The sequence below is a fragment of the Nilaparvata lugens genome, chromosome 2 (genome assembly GCF_014356525.2).
Source record: "Nilaparvata lugens isolate BPH chromosome 2, ASM1435652v1, whole genome shotgun sequence".
In the NCBI taxonomy this organism is placed as follows: domain Eukaryota; kingdom Metazoa; phylum Arthropoda; class Insecta; order Hemiptera; family Delphacidae; genus Nilaparvata; species Nilaparvata lugens.
In genome coordinates this window covers 68444220-68468761 of record NC_052505.1, presented here as the reverse complement: position 1 = coordinate 68468761, position 24542 = coordinate 68444220, and the positions used below count along the sequence as shown (strand labels likewise).

General features: G+C 33.2%; 2 protein-coding genes across 3 annotated transcripts; one reads left to right on the top strand and one right to left on the bottom strand.

The window, feature by feature from the left end:
• The first annotated feature begins 128 nt into the window (after positions 1-128).
• LOC111062043 (proteasome subunit alpha type-4) lies at positions 129-16282 on the top strand. Of its 2 annotated transcripts, none has more exons than XM_039421534.1 (6): positions 129-360; positions 4414-4456; positions 11651-11980; positions 14408-14538; positions 14869-14992; positions 16062-16282. In XM_039421534.1, exons 1-6 carry the CDS (start codon positions 190-192, stop codon positions 16211-16213), a joined length of 951 nt encoding a protein of 316 aa, XP_039277468.1. In that variant the 5' UTR covers positions 129-189; the 3' UTR covers positions 16214-16282. The 2 variants fall into 2 exon arrangements, with proteins under 2 accessions (XP_039277468.1, XP_039277467.1); XM_039421533.1 differs by lacking the exon at positions 4414-4456 and adding an exon at positions 8253-8295 and having other exon boundaries at positions 187-360.
• A 1401-nt stretch (positions 16283-17683) lies between these two features.
• LOC111062044 lies at positions 17684-23647 on the bottom strand. Its single transcript, XM_022349743.2, has 3 exons — positions 23469-23647; positions 22500-22614; positions 17684-18107 (listed from the first exon to the last, which is right to left on the bottom strand). The coding sequence occupies exons 1-3, from the start codon at positions 23511-23513 to the stop codon at positions 17833-17835; spliced, it is 435 nt and encodes a 144-aa protein (XP_022205435.2). The 5' UTR covers positions 23514-23647; the 3' UTR covers positions 17684-17832.
• Positions 23648-24542: the final 895 nt, after the last annotated feature.

The window sequence follows — 24542 nt, the reverse complement described above, 5'->3', positions numbered from 1 at the left end:
ACGATCAATATTGTAAATTCGAAATATTTCCAATTCCACATACTTCCAATTCCACCAGCTGACAAGATATTTTGAGTTCCGCCGGTCTGCACGATATTCGGAGGTCTGCCTGTCAACATATTCGGAGTTCCATATATTTCCAATTCCAGCCACCTGCAAGATATTTTGAGTTCCAGATATTCCCAATTCATGCGACCGGACATGAGCAGCTGCGCAAACCTGCGCACAAATTCCTCTATACAGACCGGCAAAAGCTTGAATAACCACCATTATTCGGCAAATTTGTTGCTTTGTCTTGTTTTCGGTGAATTGCTCTTTTTTTGTGATTGTGTTTTGAATTTTTATTCACCATTAAAAATGGTAAGTTTTCAATTAAAAATTGTTTTAGTCAAGCTCGGATAAGTTTTAAAAGTTTAAAAAATTATCATTTTCAGTTCAGTAATTATTGTACGGTACTAAAAAAATAGTTTATAAATTTTGAGGTTAACTTTTTCTATACATATTAATATCAATATTTTTTTCTTTTGTTTTCCGTATTAAATATTTCACAGTTTCTTGAAAACTACCATCTCTCGTTGATTATTAATAAATTTAGAAAATAAATTAGGCATTTTATACTTTTGTTGATTACAAATTAATATGGTTGGAAATCCCAATTTGAATGAACACATGACAGTAAAATGTAGGCTATATTACATATTTATATTTCTAATCTAAGCTATATTACATATTTATATTTTTAATCTAAGCTATATTACATATTTATAATATAAATGCTCGTATCTCATTACACCACTAGATTAAGCGCCGTCGTTAGTGAGACACCAAGGTAGTCTAGGCCTAATCTTATTATTTTTATTTCATCGTATAAAACCGCATTTGATGAGCACAGCTCAAACGGTGTATATGTCAAATATATGGTTTTCCTCCATTGAGGGAAAGTTTTTCATTTTAAAAAATCGTCTGAATGATTTTATGATTTCTAGGATTTCAATGAGATCTCATAACATTCTCTTGATGAGTAAGGGCAGGATTCAGTAAGTGAAAGGTATCTTTGAGAGCTGTATAAAATTTACCAAACTGTCAACACTCTTAAGTTCATCCGTTAAACAGTTGAAAATTCTGAGCCCAGCATAATCTGGTCCCCCCTCCAAGAGCAAAAGTCTATGAGTGGGGTACTGGAGGGTAACCATTTTATTTCTTGTAGGGTATCTGTGTGAAATGTTATCCTCCATGAATTTCTGCTTTTTACTGTAAACAAAAGATGCAATATCCAAAAAATAAAGAGCTAGAATTGTTAATAATTTGAGTTTTTTGAAAATTGGGCTACATGAAACCCTAGATTCGGCTCCCTCAATAACCCTGATTGCTTTCTTTTATTTACGAAACATATTCTGAAGGATTTTTTGTCTGCTACCCCAGAATAAGACACTTTATCTGATGTGAGACATGAAATAGCCATGATAGACAGTTAGTACTGTTTTTCTATTTGCCACTCTGACTATTGATTTCAAGGCAAAAATAGCACGGGACAATTTCACATCCAATGCTTTTACTTCCCACTTAACATTTCCCTGCAAGTCAACACCAAGAAATCTAATCATCTCAGCAGCACAACATTCCTCTCCTGTTGCTGAGTAAAGAGTATGTGTGAAACATCCAGAGCCCCCAGTAGAAAATTTGAGATGATGGGTTTTCTTCAAATTTTATTTTAGAAGATTTAGACCTGAACCAATGGCTAAGCTGGTTAAGAGCCTGCACTGTTTTCCGCTTGACTTCATCATCATCTTTACCCCTCACAATCACAGTGGTATCATCTGCCTAGAGAATGAGGTCAGAGCCAATATTATGAGGCAGGTGGTCATTAATAAAAATATTGAAAAGTACAAGACCCAAGATTGACCCCTGAGGAACCCCGCATAGATTTCTTTTCCAATCAGATGTTTCTACCCCGCCACATCCGTTGTCAGTCTGACTGCCTGAAATCTCCTCGAGAGATATGAATTGAAAACCCTGGCTGCTTTTCCCGTAAATCCATAAAATTCTAACTTCTTCAGCAACAATTCATGGTCGACCATGTCGAAGGCCCGGGAGAGATCACAGAAGAGGCCAATCACACTCTGAGACCTATCCAGAGACCTCAACACGCTCGTTACCACATCGAAAATTACGGACTTTGTGGAGAAACCTTTTAGAAAGCCATACTGTTTCTCATGAAGTATGGAGTTACTTTTCAAAAATCTAGTAATCTGATTAGAAGCAGCCCTTTCAAAAATGTTAGAGAAAACAGTCAGCAGTGCAACAGGGCAATAATTTTTAACATATCTCCTATCCTCTTTCTTATACAGTGGTTTGATAATTGCAAATTTGAGTTTTTCGGGGAATTCACCATTCAAAAGACATAAGTTAATAGCATGCCTCAGAGGTTCAGCAACTATTGGGCATGAAGCTTTTATGACTGAACTTGGAATATCATCCCACCGAGTTGATTTGGTACTTTTTAATCCCAGAATAATTTTTCAACCTCACTTTTGCTTAATTTCCTGAAACAAAACTGTCTACCTTGTCCTTGAGCATTTCTCAGAAGATTTATACTTTCTCTTAATAACGTTGGTCTAGAAACTTCATTATCAGACCGCAGAAAATGATTGTTGAAGAGTGTAGCTGCATCCTTCAGAATCAGAAATGACCTTGCCTCCCTCATTCAATTCAATATTCATGTTAGTGTTTTTTTTATAATCCTAGCTCATTTTTGACAACTGTCCATGTACCAGCATTCAAATTGGAAGATTTGGTGATGAATTCCTCGTTATTCCGTTGTTTAGCTACAGAGATAACCTTTCTAAGAATTCTCTCAAGTCTGAAAATACTACAAAAAAGAAGGACTCCTATTAGTCTTGGCCTTAATAAACAGCTTTCTCTTCACATCACATGACGTTCTTACCACTGCTTTTTCAAATCAGATTTGTTCTTTTTAAAATGTTCAACAGGGAAAGCTGATAAGAAGGATGAATGAAATTCTGAAAAGAAAATATTGAATGCAGTTCAGCAGATGAAGCATAAAAACAATAATGCGAATTTTTGTTTTTCAATAATTTCAAAAATGTTTCAAATGATGCTTTATTTATGACTCGTTTGGACACATATTTTTTTGAGTGGGTTCAATTTTTTTCTTGAGCTGGATTATCTGGGCCGAGTGATCGGAAATTCCTAAGTCATTTTACCATTGACACCATCTAACATGATATTAGTTATAACATTATCAATTCAAGTGGATGTTTGTGACGCTATTCGAGAGGGCTCTTCCAAAATAAAGTCAAGATTATAGGAATTCGTCAAATTAGTAAACTCAACGCTACTTGAGGTTTCCTTCAGCATGTCAATGTTGAAATCTCCACAGATGAAAAGGTTTCTGTTTTTTAAGCCGACAGTTATGTGATCGAGCATACGTTCATAAGTGTCAAAGGAAAGTTTAATGTCACTGTTTGGAGGCCTGTAAATGACTAAAATAAGAGCTACTTGTTCAATACCTTTGCCTTTCGGTTTAAATTCTATTGCAGCACATTCAAGAACACTCTATTGTAAATAAATTTATATCATCCCGTATTTTGAATTCAATGCCTTTATTCAAAAGTATACAGACTCCTTTTCTACTTTTAGATTTTCTGCAATAATGAGAAGCTATCTGATACTTGGACAGTGTATTCAAAAGAGAAATACTTTCAGAAGTCAACCAATGTTCTATCAAAGTAACAGCTAAAGGACTAATTTTACAAGTGAACAGCTGTTCAAGATCCTCAAGTTTGTTGCTTACTCCAATTCATAACCAATGGATATTCAAAGTTTGTCTCTTTTATACCTTGTTTATCTGAAAGGATGTGATCTTGAACACTGTCCAGTCCTTAAAAACCCGATGGCAGTCGCCTCCTCGGAGTTCCTCTGTCCTATACAGTTGATCCTGACAAATCAGAAACTGAGCCCGACTCTAAATGCAAAGATGGTGAGCACGGCAACATATCAGCAACAGATTCACAAATTTATTGACGCTCACCTCTCAAATACAAATTCACTATATCCAATATTTCCTGGAAAATAATTTTTTCCCCCAACTATTCATATGCAGACCAAAAAGTATGGAACCTTCTAGGAATGTTATCCAATCTTATCAGTAAAAGGTTTTTATCAGAGCAAATTTTCTCAATCACACTGTTAATTTTATCAATGAAAAAGTGAATCTTTCAAGAGATCGTGTCTGCGTGGAATTCTACATTCATACAATATCTTATTTATCACTATTATCATTTCAAATCTCTTACTTCACAATTTTTATAATTTACCTATGTATAATATTATAAGTCACTTGAAAACGTTGTTTCAACCTAGCTTACCAAGGTTTGATTTTTCTTGTTACAGGCTCGTCGTTATGACACAAGAACCACAATATTTTCACCAGAAGGTATGTATATATAATATTAATTATTAATCTATAAATTTGGCAGGACTTCTCTAACAGTAGATTCTTTACAGTAGAACCTTGCTAATCCGGCTTGTTAGTTGATCCGATCAATGAATAATGGGTGGTAAGCCCTCGGCAAGGTCTTCTGACAACATTGTCTATAGTCTATAAAAAAGAAGTTGAGACTTGGTCTTCCATTCAAGGAAATTACAGCGTTGCCAAGTTGTGTAAAATCACAAATTTCTCATTTAAACACAGATTTTTATGTAGAGTGTTATCCCCGATATTCCAATAGTGCCGGCTATAATTTAAAAAGTGTTTGCTATGTACCTGTCTAAAAAGCAGGCCTAGTTCTTATACAAAGGAAAATTTAATTACTGTATGACACGCTAATAGCTTTCAATAACTAAAAACAATATTATTTTTCCTACAGGTACCTTGGAAAGTGACCATTTCTGCACTGATTGCAGGCCGCAAAGAATCACTTTTCCGTTCTAGTATGCAAACTAATACTTGGCGTACTCCATATTATTTTGTAGCATGACAACGCAATGAAAATTATACATATAATTTTGACAAAATAAATATTTAAAACTAATTAATAAATTATTAAAATTAAAAATTTGAAAATTTAAAAATATAAAAAATTGATTTAAAAATTTGAAATTAAAATTTATAAATAAAAAATTATAAAATTTGAAAATTTTAATTTCAAATTTTTAAATTAATTTATTATATTTTTAATTTTTCAAATTAACAAATTTAAAGATTTGAAAACAATTTTTATTGAATTATCAATTTTAAAATTAAATTTGTTATTAATTACAAAATCATACAGACAAACATTGGATGGATTTCATGACATTCTACCTATAATTACTCACTTTTCATATTCAATGGTAACTGTAGGAAAAATCTGGTGTGGTACACTCCACAACTTTCCTTGCTCATTGAACTGTAAGCCTCATTCTCAAACGAGAATAATGTAGGGGAATAACATAATAACAATTGGCGGCAACATATTTGCAACTACGATTAGACTACTGTATGTGTATATATAATAATTATTGTTTTCAGAGTACTTTTTCCTTTGTGTAAATTGTGAAATTCGATGATTATTTTTTAAAGTCGTCAAAACAGCTGTTCTACAGATGAAATATCTTGACTATGACTGTGTACTTTTTATAAACTGCTCTACCTACCTACCTCATGCACGAGATGGAGGTTACAATGTCCATTTCTCAAGGATGGGGTGGACCCCCATTAGTTTCCCAGGAAAAAGACTCATGCTAGTTGATAGATCTGATAAATAAATATACAGGGTATGAATTTGAAAAAAATCATTTGAGCCGTTTTTGAGAAAATCGTGAAAAACATGGTTTTTTGGTAACTGCCATTTTTCTCAAGAATATTACGGAGCTCCTGCAATTTTCCCAGAAATGAGACTCATGTCAGTTGACAGGGCTTATAAATAGCTATCCATGGTATAAATTTGAAGAAAATCGTTGGAGCCGTTTTCGAGAAAACCGTGAAAAACATGTTTTTTTAGTAATTATCCACCATTTTTTCCGCCATCTTGGATTGAATTTTATTGAATTCCTTATTGTCGGATCCTCATGGTATGAGGACCTTAAGTTTAAAATTTCAAATCAATCGGTTGATTAGGAATGGTGTTATCGTGTTCACAGACATACACACACACACTCAGGGGGCCTTGAAACGTCTAGAGAACTGGAAATTGGGGTACCTTAATTTTTTTGGAAAGCAATACTTTCCGTACCTATAGTAGTAGGGCTAGGAAAGTAAAAATTTAATGTGAAATATGTGCGAAAAGTTCCTTTGCTGCATTCAAGAAACCATTCCGCACTCGCCTACGGCTTGTGCGTAAACGTTTCTTTGGGTGCAGCAAAGTATCACTTTGCGCACTAGTTGCACAAATATCTATTTCCACTTCCAAAGTTAAACTTGTTACCAGTCCCTTGAAAATTCAATATTCTTTCACCCTGAATTTTCGGTCTTATTTCTTTAAAGTGCAGATAAGAGATAAATACACAGTGAGCTGTGTTTGAGGAGTCCGATTTCACTAGACGTCAAATCTGCAATCTTGACTTGCGAAATTTCAAGAACAGATATGCCTATGAGCTAGGAATAGAAATTGGGTGAAAGCATTATTACAAACTAGAATAGGCTACATTAACAGTTCAACTTTACATTAATACGTAATACAGCATCTCAACCATAAAGGTTCATTTTCGTTTGTGCGTAAACTTTCGCAGTCGACGACGAAAAGCAATGTTGACATTCATATTGTCCAAATTTCAAGTGTGCTAAAACAGCAGATCAAATAAATTTTCATTATTAATTCGAGTTCATTATTCAAGAATCAAAAGATTTCTAATAATATCAACATATTCCACTTAGTGCCGGTTGCACAACAGCCGGTTAAATTTTAACGGTGATTAATTTCACGAGAACCAATCAGAGAAGGCCTTTCAGAAAAGACGGCTTTTTAGGCCTTTTAGAAAATACGGCTTTTTAGTGGGTTCAATTTTTTCTTGAGCTGGATTATCTGGGCCGAGTGATCGGAAATTCCTAAGTCATTTTACCATTGACACCATCTAACATGATATTAGTTATAACATTATCAATTCAAGTGGATGTTTGTGACGCTATTCGAGAGGGCTCTTCCAAAATAAAGTCAAGATTATAGGAATTCGTCAAATTAGTAAACTCAACGCTACTTGAGGTTTCCTTCAGCATGTCAATGTTGAAATCTCCACAGATGAAAAGGTTTCTGTTTTTTAAGCCGACAGTTATGTGATCGAGCATACGTTCATAAGTGTCAAAGGAAAGTTTAATGTCACTGTTTGGAGGCCTGTAAATGACTAAAATAAGAGCTACTTGTTCAATACCTTTGCCTTTCGGTTTAAATTCTATTGCAGCACATTCAAGAACACTCTATTGTAAATAAATTTATATCATCCCGTATTTTGAATTCAATGCCTTTATTCAAAAGTATACAGACTCCTTTTCTACTTTTAGATTTTCTGCAATAATGAGAAGCTATCTGATACTTGGACAGTGTATTCAAAAGAGAAATACTTTCAGAAGTCAACCAATGTTCTATCAAAGTAACAGCTAAAGGACTAATTTTACAAGTGAACAGCTGTTCAAGATCCTCAAGTTTGTTGCTTACTCCAATTCATAACCAATGGATATTCAAAGTTTGTCTCTTTTATACCTTGTTTATCTGAAAGGATGTGATCTTGAACACTGTCCAGTCCTTAAAAACCCGATGGCAGTCGCCTCCTCGGAGTTCCTCTGTCCTATACAGTTGATCCTGACAAATCAGAAACTGAGCCCGACTCTAAATGCAAAGATGGTGAGCACGGCAACATATCAGCAACAGATTCACAAATTTATTGACGCTCACCTCTCAAATACAAATTCACTATATCCAATATTTCCCTGGAAAATAATTTTTTCCCCCAACTATTCATATGCAGACCAAAAAGTATGGAACCTTCTAGGAATGTTATCCAATCTTATCAGTAAAAGGTTTTTATCAGAGCAAATTTTCTCAATCACACTGTTAATTTTATCAATGAAAAAGTGAATCTTTCAAGAGATCGTGTCTGCGTGGAATTCTACATTCATACAATATCTTATTTATCACTATTATCATTTCAAATCTCTTACTTCACAATTTTTATAATTTACCTATGTATAATATTATAAGTCACTTGAAAACGTTGTTTCAACCTAGCTTACCAAGGTTTGATTTTTCTTGTTACAGGCTCGTCGTTATGACACAAGAACCACAATATTTTCACCAGAAGGTATGTATATATAATATTAATTATTAATCTATAAATTTGGCAGGACTTCTCTAACAGTAGATTCTTTACAGTAGAACCTTGCTAATCCGGCTTGTTAGTTGATCCGATCAATGAATAATGGGTGGTAAGCCCTCGGCAAGGTCTTCTGACAACATTGTCTATAGTCTATAAAAAAGAAGTTGAGACTTGGTCTTCCATTCAAGGAAATTACAGCGTTGCCAAGTTGTGTAAAATCACAAATTTCTCATTTAAACACAGATTTTTATGTAGAGTGTTATCCCCGATATTCCAATAGTGCCGGCTATAATTTAAAAAGTGTTTGCTATGTACCTGTCTAAAAAGCAGGCCTAGTTCTTATACAAAGGAAAATTTAATTACTGTATGACACGCTAATAGCTTTCAATAACTAAAAACAATATTATTTTTCCTACAGGTACCTTGGAAAGTGACCATTTCTGCACTGATTGCAGGCCGCAAAGAATCACTTTTCCGTTCTAGTATGCAAACTAATACTTGGCGTACTCCATATTATTTTGTAGCATGACAACGCAATGAAAATTATACATATAATTTTGACAAAATAAATATTTAAAACTAATTAATAAATTATTAAAATTAAAAATTTGAAAATTTAAAAATATAAAAAATTGATTTAAAAATTTGAAATTAAAATTTATAAATAAAAAATTATAAAATTTGAAAATTTTAATTTCAAATTTTTAAATTAATTTATTATATTTTTAATTTTTCAAATTAACAAATTTAAAGATTTGAAAACAATTTTTTATTGAATTATCAATTTTAAAATTAAATTTGTTATTAATTACAAAATCATACAGACAAACATTGGATGGATTTCATGACATTCTACCTATAATTACTCACTTTTCATATTCAATGGTAACTGTAGGAAAAATCTGGTGTGGTACACTCCACAACTTTCCTTGCTCATTGAACTGTAAGCCTCATTCTCAAACGAGAATAATGTAGGGGAATAACATAATAACAATTGGCGGCAACATATTTGCAACTACGATTAGACTACTGTATGTGTATATATAATAATTATTGTTTTCAGAGTACTTTTTCCTTTGTGTAAATTGTGAAATTCGATGATTATTTTTTAAAGTCGTCAAAACAGCTGTTCTACAGATGAAATATCTTGACTATGACTGTGTACTTTTTATAAACTGCTCTACCTACCTACCTCATGCACGAGATGGAGGTTACAATGTCCATTTCTCAAGGATGGGGTGGACCCCCATTAGTTTCCCAGGAAAAAGACTCATGCTAGTTGATAGATCTGATAAATAAATATACAGGGTATGAATTTGAAAAAAATCATTTGAGCCGTTTTTGAGAAAATCGTGAAAAACATGGTTTTTTGGTAACTGCCATTTTTCTCAAGAATATTACGGAGCTCCTGCAATTTTCCCAGAAATGAGACTCATGTCAGTTGACAGGGCTTATAAATAGCTATCCATGGTATAAATTTGAAGAAAATCGTTGGAGCCGTTTTCGAGAAAACCGTGAAAAACATGTTTTTTTAGTAATTATCCACCATTTTTTCCGCCATCTTGGATTGAATTTTATTGAATTCCTTATTGTCGGATCCTCATGGTATGAGGACCTTAAGTTTAAAATTTCAAATCAATCGGTTGATTAGGAATGGTGTTATCGTGTTCACAGACATACACACACACACTCAGGGGGCCTTGAAACGTCTAGAGAACTGGAAATTGGGGTACCTTAATTTTTTTGGAAAGCAATACTTTCCGTACCTATAGTAGTAGGGCTAGGAAAGTAAAAATTTAATGTGAAATATGTGCGAAAAGTTCCTTTGCTGCATTCAAGAAACCATTCCGCACTCGCCTACGGCTTGTGCGTAAACGTTTCTTTGGGTGCAGCAAAGTATCACTTTGCGCACTAGTTGCACAAATATCTATTTCCACTTCCAAAGTTAAACTTGTTACCAGTCCCTTGAAAATTCAATATTCTTTCACCCTGAATTTTCGGTCTTATTTCTTTAAAGTGCAGATAAGAGATAAATACACAGTGAGCTGTGTTTGAGGAGTCCGATTTCACTAGACGTCAAATCTGCAATCTTGACTTGCGAAATTTCAAGAACAGATATGCCTATGAGCTAGGAATAGAAATTGGGTGAAAGCATTATTACAAACTAGAATAGGCTACATTAACAGTTCAACTTTACATTAATACGTAATACAGCATCTCAACCATAAAGGTTCATTTTCGTTTGTGCGTAAACTTTCGCAGTCGACGACGAAAAGCAATGTTGACATTCATATTGTCCAAATTTCAAGTGTGCTAAAACAGCAGATCAAATAAATTTTCATTATTAATTCGAGTTCATTATTCAAGAATCAAAAGATTTCTAATAATATCAACATATTCCACTTAGTGCCGGTTGCACAACAGCCGGTTAAATTTTAACGGTGATTAATTTCACGAGAACCAATCAGAGAAGGCCTTTCAGAAAAGACGGCTTTTTAGGCCTTTAGAAAATACGGCTTTTTAGAAGCTTCAAAGAAGGCCTTTTAGAAAAACGGCTTCTCTGATTGGTTCTCGTGAAATTAATCACGGTTAAAATTTAACTGGCTGTTGTGCAAACGGGCCTTAAAAGTATAAACTCAATCTTCCCCATTAAAACATAACGTAATTGAACATAAGCTTTCAGGTTATTTAAACAAATTGAAATCCAACCAATCTGAGATTCTCATTTGACCGTGATCGACGATGTCATTTACGCACAAATGAAAACCCAGCTTTAGGATTCAATTCAATGTTTGAGAAATACCCTCTGTTCTAATTTCAAAATATCGGTCAAATAATTATGATTTCTTGTAAATTCAAAATTAATGAAAATTAATTGTCTGTTTTGAGTAAAATATTTATCCGATATACAAATATTCTGTCCTTTTCCATTATCAAATAGAAAATTCGATACTGTCTTATTGTTGAGAACGTTCTGATATACTTTGTTATAGGCGGATTCTCATCTAGGCTATCAGTATCAGTGAATGTGTTCATTACAATATTATTCCCATAATTTGTAATGAAATTATTCATACTTGCTCGGAGTGGTAATACTTCCATTAGAACTAAATGGTAATTATATATTTTCACTGTACCGATCACTGATACTGATATGTGGGAATCCGCATTAATATATCCGTAGTGTGCAGCTTAAATTTTATTTTGTATCCTCGCTCATGATCTAATTCCAAGTATTCGTGTAATCTATATTATTCAGGGATAATCTGTGAGTTATTTTGAAATATTATGATTGCCTAGTAAGGTGTGCTTGAAAACATTTTGTAATTGAATTTGGCAGGTAGATTATATCAGGTTGAATATGCGATGGAGGCGATCAGTCATGCAGGCACCTGCCTGGGCATCCTGGCCAATGATGGCATCCTGCTGGCAGCCGAGAAGCGCAACACCAACAAGCTGCTGGATGAAGTGTTCTTCTCCGAGAAGATCTACAAGTTGAACGAGGACATGGTGTGCAGTGTGGCTGGCATCACGTCCGACGCCAACGTGTTGACCAACGAGCTCAGGGTCATTGCCCAGCAGTACAGACTGCAGTACGGAGAATCCATTCCGTGCGAACAACTCGTCTCCTGGCTGTGTGATGTCAAGCAGGCTTACACTCAGTATGGAGGTAAATGCTGACATATTCATCACATGATAGGATCTACATAGATTGCTATTACTGTTTAAGGAAAAAAAAACTATAAATATCCAACAATCTTTTTCCATCTTTATTTATATTCCTCATAAATTGCAAAATAATCAATAAACTATACAATATACACTGCAATAATTAAATCAATGTACAAAATCGAATATTAGGAACTACTTCCCTAAGAGAGCAAGCTCGAGCTTGGGGAAGGAGCCAGCTAGTGATTTAAAATACCCAGGTATTTAAAACTCGGAGTAAATACCCAAAATTCATAAATACCCGGGTAAATTGTGTATTTATGGAATCATGGATGTTTATGCCCCTGAATACATTACTATTGCCATTGTATGATATTGTTATTGTATGTATGGCATAGTCTTAGTTATAATGGAATTTTTTCAATGACCTGATTATTATTTTTCAAATATTACTCAAAATTTGATTTTTTTTTTTTTATTTCAAGAAGAAACTGGGTAAATAAGAGTAAGCTAATTCTTCATAAGTTTTATGCATGTTTTTCTACTTAAAACTATACTCATTAATAGTTATTGTAAGAAAATCATAACATTAAAAACAACTACAAACTTGAAAATCAAGAAAAACATTTATTTAAAATGGCAAATTAAATTAATGATTTGAAAAGTTTGTAAATAATGTGGACTGTTTTGTGTCTTGGAATCATGACAGAGTTACATATAAAAAATGATGAACATGAAAATGCATCCACTGTTATTTTAAATACCAGTTATTTTAATATAAAATAACAGTATCCATTACAGTAGTTATCTATTACATTTTATTTGCATTAATTATTTATATTTCAAAAATAAATAATCAAGTAATTTTATATTTTAAATCAAATTCTTCACTACATTAAGAAACATGAACATGCTTCTACTGTTATTTAATTGTGATATGATTTTCCTTTAGAAAATGGACTGAATGTGAGAATGATACTTGACTGGTAAAAATCTCCCACTCTCTGAACTCTGAATAATATTTATTAATTAAACAATTTTTTCGTAATTTTCAATGAGATGTAACACCACAATAACAAAAAAATGGGTATTTATGTCAATCATGCTCAGGAGTGAAATGCTATTTTGTGACTGCATGAAAAACTGTTGAATACATTTTATCAGTATTTCACTATCCTTGGAGGATAGTTACGGCAAAAAGACAACTCAATCTCCTCCAAATTCATTAAAAATTATAAATACACAGTTTCTGGGTATTTACCCAGGCCTTGGGTGAATACCCAATTTATATTTACCTACCCGCTTTATTTACCCGGCCCACATCTCTAGAGCCAGCCGTACTTTTGGTTTAAATATTGAATAAATAATCAATAATCATCACTGTCCATAGGTTGCTATTATTGTTTTTTCTTTAGGGCTACTTTTAATATGAATAAAAATATAAATCTCAGTACCTACGAACGGGTGTACGAACATGAAAGGGTGAAAGGGTCCGAAACATGTTGTGATAAAATAATTTAAAAAGGTACTGAGCTTTATATTTTTATTTATGTTGCTATTATTGTGTCAGAAAAATAAAGTCTATTCAACAATATTGAATGAATAATAAACAATTATTACTTTATAGGTTGCTAATCTTGACTTCACACTGTATAATCATCACTTCACACTGTCCAAAGCTTGCTATCACTGTATCAGAAAAATAAAGCTATAACTATAAAATAATAATCAATAATCATTTTAAAATGCTGGCAATCCTTAATAGGATGTTCATATATTGCTATTACTGGAACAGAAAAATGCTTTAAATATTCAACAATATTGAATGTTCTTTCTCAACTACGCTTTACTGAACAACTAATTCATCGACTTGATGTCGTTATTGAAGACTGAGGATACGGGATAGACAGTGTCACAAATCAATGGTGGGTTGTTAGCCATATTTGGCTAATAGTGGAAGAGTGGAGCCTCAAAAAAAGAGGCTCATCTGAAGCTCTGCTAATGAGTGTAGTGGCCTGCTGTTATTTAGTCTGCTTCAATAGAATTGTATGCAGGTTTGAGAATTTAATAAAATAGTAATTTTTGAATCAAGGAAACAAATTCTCATTGATAAAATGTTTTTTTTTATGTAGCATGCTACCTGATAATCTTGGCCATTACTGAAGAAGATTGCCACTAGTTTTTTAAGAACTGTGCTACTACTCAACTCTGATTTTTTTTAAAGTTCAATATCTTGCTATAAGTTAATATGTCGTATCAACCTCATTCCTTGAAATCGATTTTGAATGAAAATTTTAATAGAGCATGATATTGAGAAACGAATGATCAGATTCCCTTCATGTCAAAGTTCTATTCAACTGATTCATTATTCTATTTGTCATAAAGTAATTCCTCACTATACATTTCAATTTAATAATTTATTTTTCAGGCAAAAGGCCATTTGGTGTGTCTATCCTATACATGGGCTGGGATAAGCATTACGGATATCAGCTTTATCAGTCTGACCCAAGTGGAAATTATGGAGGTTGGAAAGCAACTTGCATAGGAAACAATAGTGCTGTAAGTTGATTGGTCAATAATAATTTAGCAACTCTGCTGCATTTAAATGAACTATATAATATACAGGTGCTGATACCTTCTGATTCAGGAAAGAATAGAGAAAAACTTTACTGCTTATCATGAAAATATTGAAAATCGCAATAGGTTGATGAAACTGCTATTAAAAACTGATGAAAATTCACATGATTTTGAAATCTTACCAATTTCAAGAAATAGTTTGTTCTATCTTCTAAAAGTTAATTTATAACATTCAATTAAATTGTTATAATCATAATTTTAATTTGCTTGGGTTATTTTGTGAATTCAATCGGTCTTTATTTGTAATTGTAGGCAGCGGTGTCTAGTTTGAAACAAGAATACAAAGAAGGGGAAACCACTTTGAAAGATGCCGAAGTACTTGCTATAAAGGTTTTGAGCAAAACCCTTGATATGACAAAGCTGACTGCAGAAAAAGGTAAATAATTAATGGCTTATATTCCACTTAAAACATTCAAAATTAGTTGTTTGGAAATTATATAGTCGTACTGCGATGCAGCCTCTTCACTGCCGCTCTATGTATATCAAAATATGGTTGAGCATATAAATCTCTCAAGTATTCATTATGAAAGCTATAATGATATGTTATGATAGTTCAATAACATACTCACTAAATTTTCTCGAGTAGAATTATCTCAACTAACAATATTGAGATATTTTATATATAATTTATTATATTATTGTTTATTTCTCAATTTATCTCTCCTGAGGTTTTATTAAATTTGGTGTAACGATCATGGAAACACAATAAAAAATACAAAAGATGACAATAAAATTCTTCAATGTCATGCATCTTTCCATAAAATAATATTCTAGTCCATACTTGAACCCTAGTGTGATTTCTTAAGGATTGCATGCATGTTTTTATATTACATAATAAGAATTCTATTTGTTATACCTACAACTCTTTTTCTTGGCTGTTTCCAATTTGAGATTATTTTAATATAATCACTTCTATAAAAAAGTACTATCATTTTTTTTAGTAATCGGTGAATATACATGTCACTATGTAGACTATGTATGTCACTGATTTTTTGAAAGAATCTTCAAGTCTTCAAATAAAATTAATCTGAATGCAAGCTCTGAATTGCTAATTTAGTTTCTCTTCAATATTGAATGATTTAATTGTTATTAACTGCAATTCAACGTCAAGTACATCAAATTGCTTGTTCTACTACTAGAATATTTTTAATTACAAGTTCTCTGTTCAACCTGCTTTATATCATTGAAAATTGGATTTGTTGTGAGATTCACTTAAATCAGCACAACTATTCACTCCAGTCTCTAGTTAATAAATCGTTCACTACTTCAAATAAATCGACTGTATGTCGGTATATTGTTAATTTGTGTGTGCAAATTAACAAAATTATTTGGGTAAATAATTATCAATTTTTAATAAATTAATTAATTTAATGATTATTATTTCATTACGTGCAAATTAACAACAAACTACTGTATTTGTTAATTTTGTGTGCAAATGTTTGCAGTTGAACTGGCCACTCTGACCAGGGAGAACAAGAAGACGGTGACGCGGATCTTGCCGGCCGCCGAGGTGGAGGCACTCATCGCTGACTACGAGAAGGCCGAAGCTGAGGCCGAAGCTGCCAAGAAGGAGAAGCAGGCTCAGAGCAAGAGTTGAACATCCACCCATCAATAGAGTATTATCATTTCTACTATTTTTCAATAAACAATGTCATTTGTTCACTTATCTCTTCTCAATTATTTTCTATATTCATCTACATCATTTAGGGCCGTTTGCATACTCAAAGCTTAAACTGAATTGAAACAGTTAGTGGCTTAAATTAAAAATGCACCACATTATAACAAATAATACTTGTTATGGATTTGATAAAGTTTAAAATTAAATTCCGTTTATACTGACACTGTGCAAACGCGGCACTTTGTTTGAAGAGAGCCATTCTATCATTCTTATAAAATACATCTTCACATCGATGTGATCAATAATAAGAGCAGGGTATAGTGAGATTCACGCTATAAAGTCGTGAGAATTATGCATGGTTCCCATATATTATCTTTTTGTCATAGTCATTCAATTTTCTGCTGTTTTCCATGCATTAAATCAATCCGGTAAACAGCTGTTTGCAGAACAAATAAACATATGATTCTTATTACAGCATACTCTACTGTAATGAAACCATATGTTTTCTTTACAGTCGAGTATGTTTTATAGTTCCGAAATAGGAACAACAAATCTGCTACAAAAAAAACCACCTTCAGCGCTCTAGGTCGAAGTTTTGTCAACTTCCACAAAATTCCTGATTCGGAATTTGTAAACTAGGTTATGTTTATAGAATGCATGTAGTAACGTCAGCACAAGCAGGTAATGTTTTCTATTTCTCAATTATTCTTCTTTAGATTATGACAAAAAATAGTGTAAGTTACTTGGACGTGAATGTCTTTTGCAGTGCTCGAATGAATTTCTAGTCTAGGCTAACGCCTCGACTAGAAACATCATTCACGCCTGCAAAGGGCCCCTTCCCAACCTTGTTACGTAATATACTATTTCCACCACCTTCTCCAGTAGATATGTGTCATTCAAGTTATCCCGGTAAATCTTATCTCACTGTCAATAATAATAATAATCAATTCTATCTCTAATTTATAACTTATTCATAAAGAAAATATATCTTTTCATGATTTGATAAGAAGTTTTCATAATTTATATGAAATATTCTGGAAGTTTATTACATTAACTTACAGAGCATACAAACAATTAGGCAGCGCTAGAAAAGGATAGAGCTATCTGATTTGTCTAATGATAGACAAGGATAGTAAACGAATGTGAAGAGGTCCCTAGACTGTCAATATTACTTTTACAATACAATATTACTTACCTACAACAACTGAACAGGCCACAGTGTCTATGTAGTGTTTATTCCAATTTAGTTGTGTGGCCTGATGTTTCAAGTAGGTAGGCCTACTGATATTTTACAATAATATTGAACGTCCATGGACCGCTTTAATCATTGGCTGACTATAGAATGAATCTCACTGAAGAGTTCAGTGGTAGTGACGAATGTCAGCCTCGTATTTTCCGGTGAGCTTTGCCAGAGCTTACACAGGAAATATTAATTAGATTGATACCATGTACATTTCAAGCGATTGGTTTTATTACAAAAATATAAAAACTTACTACTAATTGAACAGGTTTTAAATTAACTGTACAATGGCTTGTGAAAGAGTATTCCAATACCAGACACCATTTTATGACGTTAATCTCATTAACGTGGTAGTGGTTCAGTGGTAGTGGCGAATATCAGCCTCGTCTTCTTCAGTGAGCTTTGCCAGCGCCCGGATGATGATGCGTGCCTTGTGCGTGATGAACGAGTCCACCTGCCCGACGATCGTGGCCAACTGAATGAGCTTCTCGAACTCGCGATTGGTGCGCTCCGCCCTCTCCACCTCACTCTCGTCGGGTCGGATCACCAGCTCCACTGTGTTCAGTCGAGAGCCCGTCGATGACGTCATCATCGGCAGCAGTGGAAAGCGTCGTGGCTGACCACCTCGCTCATCTGCAACATTATCACTAATGACGACTCTTTTCTAGTGAGGATAGTACTATGTTTTTCCCTGGCGATACATATATACAGAGTGATTCATAATTATGGTAAAATAATTTAATACGTGATAGTAGAGGTAAAAATAAGAAAAAAGTTCTTATAAACATATATCCATAAACGCTTCATTAGCGAGCTATACAGAGTGAAAGATTTCGCCTGGAATTCAGTTCCTCTGGTGAAATACACCGATACTGAATTGTTTGGGGACTAGTTTTTGAAAAACTTAAACAGCATTCATATGGAAAAATATCTGAAAAATTGAATAAAACTAGTCTGGAAGCTGTAGTGTGAGTAGTTTTTGAGAAGAAAGTTGAAATATGCAAAAAATCGAACTAGAAAAACACAGACTTCTACGTTTGATGCCCAATAACTTTTTTTAATGACGAGTAAACAAATAATTTTTCGCAATAAAAATTGTAGAGAATTTAATTCTGAAAATAATTATGTAAGCTGTGTAAACTAAATTTAAATAAAAGTTGAATAAAATGTATTCTTATGTAGTACATTACACCACAAAAATTTGCTGTTTTATGAGGAGAGAATTAATAACTCATAGGTTGTAGCTGATTGCAAATAGAACACGGATTTTAATAACAGCTGTTCCAAAACAGCTGTTTTATTTTGTTTTAAATAAGAAAATATTTGAATTAATTATCAGCTGAAAATTATTTTCAGAAATATTTTAGCTCACTGTTGAACAAAACAACAAACTGTAAGTTAGGCCTAAGCCATCAAGCCTGGGAGGAAGCTCGAACATAAGTAGATGATCTCCTATGATTCCTGCCAAAATGTTTACTGAAAATTGATAATGTGGACGATTAGGATTGATGGCATGAGGATTCTCATCTGCCCAAATATGTTGGTTGTGGACGTTAACGATAGCTGTTTTTGTAAAGTGAGCCTCGTCGGTAAATAAAACGGTTGTTGAAAAGTTTGGGTTAAAAAGTTTTACTAAAAATATTGAAGTGAGCTAAAATATTTCTGAAAATAATTTTCAGCTGATAATTTATTTTAAATATATTTTCTTATTTAAAACAAAATAAAACAGCTGTTATTAAAATCCATGTTTTATTTGCAATCAGCTACAACCTATGAGTTATTAGTAAATTATTAGCAAATTTTTGTGGTGTAATGTACTACATAAGAATACTTTTATTTAAATTTAGTTTACACAGCTTACATAATTCTTTTCAGAATTAAATTCTCTACAATTTTTAGTGCGAAAAATTATTTGTTTACTCGTCATTAAAGAAAGTTATTGGGCATCAAACGTAGAAGTCTGTGTTTTTCTAGTTCGATTTTTTGCATATTTCAACTTTCTTCTCAAAAACAACTCACACTACAGCTTCCAGACTAGTTTATTCAATTTTTCAGAAATTTTTCCATATGACTCCAGCATAAGTTTTTCAAAAACTAGTCCCCAAACAATTCAGCATCGGTTTATTCCAGCACCAGAGGAACTGAATTCCGGGAGAAATCTTTCACCCTGTATAGCTTGCTAATGAAGCGTTTATTGATATATATGTTTATAAGAACTTTTTTCTTATTTTTACCTCTACTATCACCTATTAAATTATTTTACCATAATTAAGAATCACCCTGTATATCTGCAGCATTAGTGTGTGATTACATTGAATGCATACGGTATATGTGCAAGCGTGCAGATGAAAAACAAAATCTGGAAAGAGAAATAGGAACACTCACACTTAACGCTTGCACTTGCTGGTGCGTTCATTGTGAGCAGCAACATGCAAGTCACAACATGGTTCAATGCCAATTTTCAAATTTTGTTTTTCAGCGCATGCATTCAACGTGCACGTGCACATATACGCATTCAATGTGATCATATAGTCAACATATACAGAGTTGGTAAAAATTATGGAAACAAGTCAATATTTATTTTCTAAGGATAATTCGACAAAAGGTTTAATTGGGTACCGTATCCTATTCTAATTAAAAAACTAAACTTCTAATTAAAAAACTCTGTTGCCCTAAAAAATTTTTCGCTATATTGAATCCAACTTTTTAATCCCATTTTTTTAAACGTGAATGTGGTTTAAAAACCACAAACTCTACAGTCAAAAAACAATTTCAAAGATATTCACATTTAAAAATGGGGATAAATCATACAAAAGTGAAATAAATGAGTTCATTGAAAATGTAAAAAACTAAAACTATTTAATTCCACTTTTTCAAGTGTTAGTAAATAAAACTTTTATCTGTCATATTTTTAATGTAGGCTATTAATCTCTTTCATTGTATGATTCATCAGTATCTTCAAATGTGAATATCTTCTAACTGACTATAAGAAGTTGAAACTAACTGAGTGGGTGAAAAGTCCGAGATCGGCTTAATATCTCATACACAAAGGTTACCGGTATTTGACGGTGGGTGTGATTGGGGATCCTACTCAAATTGAAAATACTACTTCATTATGACTTCAATTATCTGGTCCGCCATCTTGGATCCGCCATATTAAATGCAACTTTATTTTTTTAAATAGGAAGGTGGTCATGCGATACATGATTTCGATACGAAATTTCAAGAGAAAATGAATGGCGAAAACCACATATCGATATCTCGAGCCATTTAGAAGATATTCACATTATTAATCAATACTATTCAAAGCAGAAAGGAGAGAAAAAAGTCTTAGAACGGCTTAATATCTCATACACAAAGGCTATTTGACGGTGGGTGTGATTGGGGATCCTACTCAAATTCAAAATACTACTTTATTATGACTTCAAAAATCTGATCCGCCATATTGAATGCAACTTCATTTTTTCAAATAGGAAGGTGATCATGCGATACATGATTTCAATACGAAATTTCAAGAAAAAATGAATGGTGGAAACCGCATATCGATATCTCAAACCGTTCAGAAGATATTCGCATTATTAATCAATACCACTTATGTATTTAATTTCTGATATGCATGATATTGAATATAATGCAAAAATCTTCAGAACGGTTTGAGATATCGATGTGCGGTTTTTACCATTCACTTTTTCTTGAAATTTCGTATCGAAATCATGTATCACATGACAACCTTCTCATTTAAAAAATAAAGTTGCATTCAAGATGGCGGACCAGATTTTTGAACTCATAGTAAAGTATAGTATTTTCAATTCGAGAGGGATCCCCAATCACATTCACCTTGGAATCACAATCATTTATGAGATACTAAGCCGTTCTCATACTTTTTTCTCTCCTTTCTGCTTTGAACAGTATTGATTAATAATGTTAATATATTCTGAACGGTTTGAGATATCGATATGCGGTTTTCACCATTCATTTTCTCTTAAAATTTCGTATCGAAATCATGTATCGCAAGACCACCTTCCTTTTTAAAAAAATAAAGTTGCATTCAATATGGCGGACCAGATTTTTGAAGTCATGGTAAAGTAGTATTTTCAATTTGAGTAGGATCCCCAATCACACCCACCATCAAATTACCTTTTCCTACAGTTACGTTGAAAAGTGGCCATTGCTGCACTGATTACAGAACGCAAAGAATCACTTTTCCGCTCTAGTGCGGGAAAAATTTTTCTGCACTCCAGATTTGCAACATGGCAACGCAAAATACTTAGTAGGTTATATGGAGCAACAGTGCAGCAAAATGAAAATGAAGTTGGTAACAGTGACTGGGCTGCTATAGTGAGCAGAGGTGCAACGAAGCACAACGCGCAAATTATTATTTATATATATTATAACCAAGGACAACATTTTTATTCAATTTGACAATAAATTAAGGTTTTTATCAATAATAAAATTACACAGAAAAACATTTGATGGATTTCAGGCAATTTTACCCATAATTACCCACTTTTCATATTCAATGGTAACTGTAGGAAAAACTTAATGTGAAATACGTGCGCAAAGTTCCTCTGCTGCACTCAACAAACCATTCCGCCCTCGCCTACGGCTCGGGCGTAAACGTTTCTTTCGGTGCAGCAAACTGTCACTTTGCGCACTAGTTGCACAAATAACTATTGTGAATGAGGTATTAAGCAGTTCTCGGACTTTTCATCCTCTCTGTATACTGACAGTATACTATTACGTACCTGACATATTATAATTATATTAATTCCTAGTATGAAAAATGTACTATTAATAGATGCTCTTTCTAAATTGAGTAAAATATTTTTGTTCAAAAATTCCATTACAAATCAGTTTATTGCAGATACACTCGTCAGTAAAAACAGAATAGTCATTATTCTCTTTTATTTTTCATAGAAAAATATTTTGTTATTATTGAGTATAGAAGTGAAAAATAACTTTAAATATAAAGATGAACATAATTTTTTTTATGGTCTTTGGGACTTGAAAAAGTATATTGCATACCTTCAATGGATATGTCTTCATCGGATTCATCGATTGTGGATTCATGAGCTGTTGGATGTATTCGGATGGATGGACTCTGATGTATGACGCCTCCTAAGCAATGCTTCTGTAATATCTGAAAATGAAACAGTAACGTTATATTGCCTGAATCCTCATGAATGGAATGCAAATTACGTGGAAAATTGAAATACTAAAATTCTTATAAAATATAATAAGTGTAGGCTATTTTTTAATTGATGAGTGCTTTGAAAAGAGGATGAAATATTTATCTAGGGCGACCGTATACATGTTATTAATCGCCTACATAAATATTCATTTATAGAAATTATAAGCTTGAATGAAGCAAGGACACAAACATTTTTCATATAAAGATCATAAAAATAGGAGAAATAAGTCTATAAAATGATATGAGTAACCTAAACATGCACTTGTGAATTACCAATATTCTAATAAATTTTATTTCAATCATACAATTGAATGACAACCTACATAATATTTTTTCCTTCAATAAAATACTTCATCCAATGCTTCTAGTTCTAGACAATATAAATAGATGTTGAACAACATTCTAATATTAAACTAGTCCTTTCAAACAAAAGGAGTTTTTCGAAAATTGAATTAAATTCATTGAAAATTTCATCAAGGCACAAAATGGGCAATTCTTTCAACAGAGTGAAATATCTATGTGATGAAATTTGTTCTTCCAAATATATTCTCAATATATCTAATGGTATATATATTATATGGAATCCACCATTTCATCCTCAAATAAATAATTTTAAATAGAATAAATATTTTGAACCAAGAACATGAACACAATGAGACAGTAAGTCGCATTGAACAAGTGTTTCGCTATATATGTTTTTTATCTAATTGCTATTCAGAAAAAGTAAGATTTTGGCTAATAGAAAAGAATAGAAATGAGTTACGAATTTTTACATTGAATTTCAATTGAAAGAAAATTCTTACCTGTAAAATCAAAATGCAATAAGTAATTAGCACCAGCTTATCCATTCTCGATTAAGATTAGTGAATCTATTATAGATTAGATGGCTGCACTCATTTAACAATACCGTACGGTGATCTATTTCGATGAGAACTAAATATAATCCTCTATAAGAATTGTAAAAATTGTTGACTGATCAATTCTCAAAAGACGACCATAATCCGAACAACGACCAATCAATGAATATACTGCATTGCTGTTACAATCAGGAGATTTTGTGACTGTCAACACTGACGGTTTTTTCGCCTCCGGTGGATCCACGATCTCTTCCATTTGAGTTCGGACGGGCCAATCGCATTCGTCCTCTGCTAACCATGATGGACCTGAGAGCCACAACGGAAAGTTCACAAGCTCAACTGGTGATAAACCTCTAGACAAACAGTCAGCGGGATTTTCAATTCCGGCAACATGCATCCACTCCTGTATACAAGAATCCTGTATTTTTGTGACGCGATTACCAACAAAAGTTTGCCATTTCGCGGATGGAGCATTAATCCAACACAAGGTGACTGTCGAATCAGAGAGTGCGACAATACGAGACACATGACAACGTTCACTAATAATAGTGACTACTGAATTCATGAGTTCTGCCAACAAGAGTGCCGCACACAACTCCAAACGAGGTATTGAAACAACTTTAGATGGTGCTACCTTGGACTTGGAACACAATAATACAACTCTTGACTCCTCGCTCTCCTTCTGCGACTTCACATAGATAACTGCACCATAACCCGACAATGATGCGTCACAAAAACCAATCAAACTGATGTGAGAATCCTGAAACAAACCAACGTGACGTGGAACAGCAAATTTTAATAATAGAGGCAACTCTTTTTGACAATTCTCCCAAAGAGTGCATATAGACTCAGGCGGCTTCTCGTCCCAATCCACTCCTAATTTCCACAGTTTCTGGACAAGACATTTTAGAAATAACGTAAACGGTGACAAGAGACCAAGTGGATCATAGATACGAGCCATCACTGACAGAATAGAACGCTTAGTAGCGACGACCTCACCACACTTGACGGAAAACTGAA